The sequence below is a fragment of the Aspergillus pseudodeflectus genome (assembly GCF_044049435.1).
Source record: "Aspergillus pseudodeflectus strain CBS 756.74 chromosome Unknown BJX68scaffold_24, whole genome shotgun sequence".
Taxonomy (NCBI): Eukaryota; Fungi; Ascomycota; class Eurotiomycetes; order Eurotiales; family Aspergillaceae; genus Aspergillus; species Aspergillus pseudodeflectus.
Genome location: NW_027263800.1, coordinates 276,862 through 285,047, shown reverse-complemented (window position 1 = coordinate 285,047; position 8,186 = coordinate 276,862). Strand labels below are relative to the sequence as shown.

Below are 8,186 nucleotides of genomic sequence, written 5' to 3'. Positions count from 1 at the left end.
TCAGCTTGAGAAGCCGGCCCAACCTAACAACGAAGCCGAAACGTCATCCGCGTCTTCTACTCTAACGAGCGGCCCAGACCCAAAGACTTAGTTAGTTAGAACTTCGGGAAGCGATAGCTGCTTTTTTTTTAAGGTAGCTACTATAACAAACTAGATTTCTCCTCTAACTATAGCAAATCTTGTACAAAAGAGCAAGGGTTCATGTTAGATTAACCCGGACAAGACATGCGACGTGATGTTGAACCCATCTCTCAGAAAGACAAAAGCGCGCCAAGAGAACAGATATGATGTTGAATCACCGCACGTTACAATGCTAAGCAAACCAGAAAGCGGGAAGATGATGTTAATTTCACTGGAGGACTTATTAGAAAACCGGAATCCAGAGCCAATGCTCGAGATCACTGGCAATAAGACGTTAGCAGATTGTCAGTTTAGATTCCGGCTTGCCGAGCGAGATCTAGAGCTCTATGGAACTCATGGGTTGTAGCTCGTTTCTACTAGATGATGTAGCGAGATTTTCACTTCCGACATTAACCAGTTCGATGTCCGAAAACTCGCCAATCCACTCCGGAGGTAGGATCTTGACTGGCCCTTCCAGCGCTAGGAGATGGCGCTCTCTTACAGTACTTGAACGATGACATTGTCTGTTAATCTCTTAAGGGCAGCCTTATAGTAGGCTTTCAGAATGTCGTAGATGTCATGGACGGCTTGATCCTCGTTGCTTATATGAAGGCGACTCATCACTTGGTTCAAAAGTAATGTTCGTTATCTTGAAGACCCATGCCGCGAAGCCTTGCACTGACCGGCTCTTTTTAGATGGAAAAAGCAGTTTCTGGAAAGTAATTATTGACAGTCTGTAGTATCCCTTGTTTCTCATCCCTAAGAATTTGCGTTAAAGAGTCCTTGGCACGTCGAAGAGCTGATCTTTCAAGCCCTGGGAGAGGGGCTCTTAGATTCTGCTTCAAGTCGTCATCAGGGATTTTGACTTCTAAAATTGCGATAGAGCGCACGTATCCAATCATAGATGTTTTCCTCCTCGCTACTGCTTGAAGGGCGGAGGAACTCCACATCAAATTCATCTTGTACTGTACGAAAAGCTCTTGCGTGTCTATCGCGGTTCATGTCTTCTGCAAATTTCTCATTCAGCTCGTGAATCCGTAGTCAGAGCTTTAGAGTGCGATTGGCGGATAATCTTCGCCATAGTTGCCGCTCAGCGCTCTAGTGACACCGGTCTGGTACGCCAGTGCGATATATATGCCCTCGGCGTCGCCGTTGTTGACTTTCGGCCTTCGACTTATCAGAAGCACGGCGGCGGATTATCTCGGGTTTTGACATAATGGGTGTTTGTACACTTCTCTTGTAAGAATAGGGGTCATGTCCTGTTCAAAATCTAGGAGACCTTAGCTTTATTTATAATGTGCACTCACCCTGAGAGGTTGAGGTGGCTCACCGTGTGAGCGGGTTGAACTGTTGGCACGGCTGATCGCTGTTTCACCCAGCCCTCTGAAATCCATGATAGTACAGGAAATAAGAATATCAGTTTTTGCTGTATTGAGAGCTTTGGAAGGGCTACTATAGATTGGCTGCGAGTGGTTGCAAGGCAATCAGAAATAGCTGGGGCTATTATCTCCATATCTTCTCAGAAAAATACTATGAGACATTCTTGCACTGTATATCAGGGGGAAATTGGAGTATGAGAATTCTACTTGACGCGATGGCGTCTTTCATATCTAATTATAGTGTTATCTTCAACACTCGCCTGTAGCCCTTCAACCATTTCCAAGACCATAAGCTTCAGATCTTGTTCTCTAATCAGTAGGTCATTTACTAGCTGTCGGAAATTCTAGATAACCCTGATACCGCAGCTCTAGTCATCGTTCTTTACTTATCATGGAGTAAGCTTTACTTATGTTACTCATTACGCTAAATTAAATAGAGGAAAGTACTTACCACTTCCCTATAGGAAAACTTCAAGCTCCTAAATCTCTCCATCACAAGGGGTTCTATGCGGCTTTTCTTGACGCCTAGGATGGTATTAGGGTCTACCATTAAATCATAATAGCATATCATCCTTTTTCGTTCGTTGATCTCGAGTAGCGTAAAGTGTTTATTTTCGTGATTGATAGGGTAAAAATAAACTAAGGGACATGCCTCTCCAAATTCATCTTTAGCCTCTTAATAGTGCTGAGTAATCTTCTTAGCCCAGCCGTCTAATAGCCGCTTGATTGGCCGTATCTGGCCGTTGCTGCTAGTCTCGTCCAATGGAATGCTGGAATCATATTTAATGAAAGCAGGCCGATCAGATATCTATATAAGAGCCATGATAGTCCAGCTGTCTAACCATTTGCTAGGACAAAGTCGGTTGAAAATCTCGTAAGATAATTCCACACTACTATTAATCGCAACTGTATCACCACTCTCTGGAGTAGCCTTGTTTAATACCTTTATACTGACGAGTTCCACCAGGTGGTTAATCACAGTGTCCAACGTCGCATCTGGAAGTGAACGCTATGTTGACTTATTAGTCTGTGGCCTAACCTAGAGTGCATCAATCTACTTACGCTCTCCAAGGGAAACTCCACTTGTAACTCACGGAGCTCGTTATCTGTCACAAGTCTCGAGTCCACAAGGTTCTCAAAGAAGGTTGCGAGGTCTATTCTAGCGTGCCTTTCTCTATTAGAAGTTTCAATTGCGGCCCTAGGATATCAAGGAGCTTCTTGTGTTCCTTGTCTTCTAGGATCCGCTTGACTATATTATTAATTTTCGCTATGCTCGACTTGGTATATCTCCTACCATATATTAGTAGATGGAGTATAAGAATAGTATGACCGCTTACTAAATCTTCTAGTTAAATAATATCCCAAGGCTAAGTTTTCTGACTATTTATATACACAACTTCTAGCCTCTACTCAGCTGTATATAAATTCGCCGTCTTTATAATTCCCTTTGTCTTACGGTGATGCTCTCGCGCCTGCTTATTAATGAGAGGCTATATTCGTCTTCCTCTACTATTATTCTCCCTACGCCTCTTATTAAGCTCTTATTATCTTCGCAGTGCACTAGACCCTCTTGGATTTGGTTCATTATGGTAATAGCGGCTCCTTAATGACTGACTTGCTTCTTTTTCTTTATCTTAGTTATCTCTTTTGCGTATTCTACCTGGCTATTATACCATTGCCAGGCTCCCATATACTCTAGCATATTCAGAATAGTCACTTTATCCTGCTAGGATGCTCCTATCTTAAGTACCTGTTTCCATGTTGAACCATTAGACTATTGATCATTGGATAATGCAGCTCTTACTTCTGATTCATCTCCTTATAATGACTGGAGGATTCTTTGATGCAGACTAATCAGAGTACCATTACAGTGTGTACTAAGCCCATGGATAGTCTATACCGCCTGGATGATCAAGTCTTTGGTACACTGCGTGTCGACATTAATTGACTCCGGTGTGGCATGACGGGTGGATGGGAGGGAGATAATGGATTCTGGTATCTTGTCTCTATGGATTTCTTTAGTCTGTAGTGAGTAAGGTTTATTAATCTACTTTATTAGAGTGTTATAATTACTTGTAACCATAGCTGTAGATGCGTGATTATTTTGAAGTAAAGTTTTTGTCTTAGATTGATCTGATATAATCAACTTAGAATTGACTGCCTTACTTATTATACTCCTGCTTTCCTCCCTACTATTACTCTTAGAGAGTGTCTTATTACTAAGTAATAATGGCTCCTCTTTAGGAGATTCGCCGAACACTAATAGGATGATAGGCTCTTTATAGCTGGTGTCTTTACTTAAGTAGCTCTAGTCCGCTAGAGAACCACCTGCTCTGTGTTTAGCTGGGTGGGTGGGGGTTGGACTGCTATCTGGCTTCTACTTTCGCCCCTATTTAGGGATAGAGCTGGCCTCTTCTATAGCTGGTTCTTAGGAAGGATTGAAATCTTTATTATCCTAGATTACTTGAGTGATAGCTTAGGTGGCTTTAGGGGCTTTATCACACAGTACATGGATTATCCTGTGGAACTAAGATGATTAGTATGGCTCCTTATCCACATTCTAGAATGTCAAGTTACGTTTATATCATTAGGATTAATGGTCGCCTTGGTGGGGAGCATCTGGACGAACACACCAAGTAATATGACTAGCTCAGTCTCAGCTCTTGCTATGCTGGGTGTCATATTGAAGGCAAACAGAATTTAATTAGAAGTATGTTGGTGCTAATCAATAGCTAGTTATGCAGAGGAAGGGAAAAAGAATAAAATGGTTAAAAGAGTCCTTTTATAATAGCATGGCGGCTGGCGTTCTAATATCCTAGGAGACTGAAACGCCACCTACAGTAGATAATACCTAGGCTGCGCTCTAAATCCCTGTAGGTATGATAATATCTTCCCAGCGGCCAATGAGCAATCCTTACTTCATTTTAAAGTACAGGGCAGTGCTATTAACTAATAGAATTTAAGCAAGTTGTATTCGACTAGCCACTAAAAGTTAATGTGAAGGCCTAATGATGCTAAGAATTGGGAGTGGTGGGTTCCGCCTATACACGGTCTCCGGCCTTTCCCTTAAGTCCCTGTATTTACGTTGAGGACTTTATTAGCTACAAGAAGCTCCTACTTAACTTATAACATATCCCATACTATGTTTAAGGGGGAAATATCAGCCTTTCACCTGGTGTCAATCTAGAAAAAATGAAGCTATTTCAGTCGTGTAGTCTGATTGAATGGAAGGCAATCTGAGTTATTATTAGTGACTTGAATACTGGCTATATTAGTATTAATATTTCTGATAATGAAATTCCCACTTACTAGCGTACCGTGCCTCCACTAGGGGGAAAGGATAAAGTAAGACTAGAATCATATGTTTATTAAAGTAGATAATAGTTATAATATATAAAACTAATTATTCTAGAGTGCAGCCGTTGATAACATGTCTTATATAGTAGAACTTTGATTCATATAATTTTACCAGTGCACTTAATAAGAAGCTTTGCTAAAATCCTATCACTGCTTCCTTAACCTTGACCGTGTAAGTAGTGGCGAGTGTGAGTGTCTCTAAACTGGTAAGTGAGAATTGCTAGATGTGGTTCCTTGAGTTCTTATTACTCTGGGATGGCCTGATCTTACTATTCTTAGTCACTTGTCTTCAGCTTTAAGGCAACATTTCAGCCTTAAAAGTTTACCATACCCTGTATCCTCCGATGCTAGTTCAGCTGCCCGCTTTCTGGCCCTCGTTATAGGGCCAGGAGGCACTAAAACATAATTTTTACTATAACTAGGCACCCGTGACTTAAGTAAAGAGATTTCTTTACTAGTAGTTAGTGCAACCCCCATCTTATCCTCTATAGCCTTCACAGGCAATAAGGGAGATCGCAAAGTGATATGATCCCTGGATTTGATTATTTTATTCTCTATACTAGCTATTACTTTATCATTCTGGGTCTTTATCTTCATGAGACCCAGCCTCCTATTATGTGACTCATATGATAAGAGGTCCTGTTAAAGAATTTGGGGATCAATTAGTGGCGTATCCAGGTGAGCATTTATCATGGATATCTCAGACGAAACATTTATAGCGTACGTAAGATCTAGCGAGTTGGTGGGCTGCGGTATATGATAGCCGGTGTCTTTTAGAGGAGGGAAATGGGTGCCACGACGTTATTATCTAGTAGGCTGAGGAGTTGATTCACTCTTAGCCGCTCTAATCTTCTTAGCCACCCTTGAAATACCAGAGGCATCATCGTATGTTGAAGGAGTTAGATTCTTGAAAAGTAGCCCCTTAGAACTTGCCAATAACCAGGCATTGCGTGGACGCTTTGGATGTACATCGTGGTGTTCATAGGATTGGTCATGCGAAGAAGAAGCCTTGCGCTTGCAATATTTGCGAGTAACACTAGGAGTTAAAGATATCTCCTTATTGTACCCATGTAGGTCGTGAAGGTGGCGCCTGTGTTACTTTGCATCACTTCCTTCGTAGTTACAGCGTGGATCAGGACAATTGGCCGGCCATTCTTTTGCAAAATGATCCTCTATATGATGTTTAAGGTCATCTAAGCGCTTCCATGCCACCATCCTACTCGCGGCAGGCTTGCTCTCATCCCACATACAGTAAATACAATAACCAGGGCGAATAACCGTGTGCTGATACATCACGACTTCATAATATTGAGCGGTCATGGACTTGAGATGAGTAGCGCAATATGCTTCGTACTCAGGGCTATCCCTATCGTAGTACGTGAAACACCCTTCCCAGCAATAAACTAGCTGCGATGGAGGTAGACCTAGCTTAAGAGCCTTCTATGTACGAAGACATCCATGAATATGATTACTCCTATTCGGTTTATTATACCTAAAAAGTTAGTGTTTTCATCAAGCATATTACATACGAGTACTTACTGGCTCATGGATTTGCCGCAAGTACTAACAGGGCAGCGGCCATCTACTGGTTCCCCTCCTGGAAGGTAGATAACATTAAAATCTCACATACAGTGGGTATACATGTCTTTTGTCACTTCTAGCTTTTTATTAAAGGTAAGCGGTTTATCTAATGACATTCTCTTAACCAGCCATCCAAGTTCAGGTATGATATTATACAGTGCCTATTTCTTAGTTATTCTTTCTGTCACATCTAGGGACAACTTTCCTTAAGTTAAAATTTTCTACTCTTACCTTTCCTGGACCTACTCAGTCTAGAAATTTCTAAGTTTAGCAGTATAAATCTTCCTTTATTTGTTTTTCCTTTTTCTTTTAAGGTTCTATATCTCTTCCGTAGTTCCAAAGGCTTTTGCAACCTTAATTTCATAATCAATCTCTATGAGAACTAGATCATATTTAAGCTTAGTCAAACGTTCTGCTGGCAGCTCACAAGGAAGACCACGCTCATAGAACTAACTAAATCCTTGAAAATAATCTACTAAGGTCATATCAGGCTTGTTTCCTAGTAGCGAGTTGACTATATCCACACAGGTGGTATGAGCCACATAGTCTTACCCATAGATTTCTTCTGATTTATGCGTCAAGACCTGGGCTACCTAGGCTGAAGTATACTTTTCTACTTAAAAGATTAGCCTGGCATATAGCTATTTATTAAATAAGTCTTATCATTTATAACCGCTCCTAGAGCCCGATGTATAGCATGGATTATTGCAGTCTTGGAGTAATCCGCATTATTCATGACGCGGCGAAAATCGTTGTGAAATTGAGCCTTTATTATTGCGGCTTCGCTATCCTTAGTAGCTATAATACCCCTAATAATACACTAATTCTCTACCTCTTTATTCCATTTAAGGCAAAGCTCGTTTTCACCTAGGGGAATACTCTACTACTAGATCTCATCTACGGAAGAATACCTAAAGATAGCATTATTAGCAAGGGCTAGAGCAAGTAGGTGAAGTATACCAGTAAAAGTCAGTGTGTCCTGATCCTAAATAGGTATACTAAACCTGATTTTTTCCAAATAAGCTGTGATCATACTCTTATTAGTAGTAGGAATGGAGGCACTTATAAATTATACTCTACATTTTAATTATTTTTGACCTAGATCTAGTTAACTCTCTAGCCTATTCTCCAAGGAGCGTTTGTGGCTCGAAATAGTACAAGTGTAATATGCTGTAGTCTGTCAACTTCTACACGTAAATAGGATTTATAGAGTAGCCAAATAACTAACTTTATAGTGGAGACCTTTTATAAATTTGTCTTTTACTAATAGGGTATAAGCGCCTATCCGGGCTCCTATATATAAGTATTCATGCGTGAGAAATGGAAATTACACACGGTATCTCCTAGTCATGAAAAATGGGTCATCTTAGACCCAGAACGCAACCATAGTGCGCTTGAAATCGGCGACCATAAAGTTATACTTCTCTTTTGCTCTATCATTAATGATACCATCAACTCGCTCTCTTTTGACCCACTAGGACAGTCAGATCTAGTTAGATTATGGTGGGTATATACTCTTACACTATACAAATCCCGGCTATCATTACTAGGAATTTCATTTCCTGTAACATCGTAGAACCCAGGAACAAACCTCTAAGCGAATAGTAAAGTAGATCTCACAGTGGGCTTGTCGTCAAGCCTGCCCTTTAAAGAATTAACATAGAACCTAATAAAAGGTTTTAGCTCTTCGAGGCTTGGAGCAGAATATCCCTGCACGACCTGAAAGTCTTCAGGCATGTCCTTTTCTTC

The 8,186-nt window shown here is 40.9% G+C and overlaps 2 protein-coding genes across 2 annotated transcripts; one reads left to right on the top strand and one right to left on the bottom strand.

The window, feature by feature from the left end:
* Positions 1-457: 457 nt before the first annotated feature.
* Positions 458-1,070, bottom strand: BJX68DRAFT_255632 (uncharacterized protein; the record flags this gene model as incomplete). The annotated part of the gene is made up of 4 exons (XM_071043079.1): positions 458-580; positions 628-736; positions 804-879; positions 911-1,070. 4 exons carry the CDS (start codon positions 1,068-1,070, stop codon positions 458-460), a joined length of 468 nt encoding a protein of 155 aa, XP_070898565.1.
* Positions 1,071-6,488: 5,418 nt separating this feature from the next.
* On the top strand, positions 6,489-6,756 carry BJX68DRAFT_238127 (uncharacterized protein; the record flags this gene model as incomplete). The annotated part of the gene is made up of 1 exon (XM_071040293.1): positions 6,489-6,756. A coding segment is annotated over one exon (159 nt), but the record flags the coding sequence as incomplete, so codon positions are not given.
* Between the last annotated feature and the right edge of the window lie 1,430 nt (positions 6,757-8,186).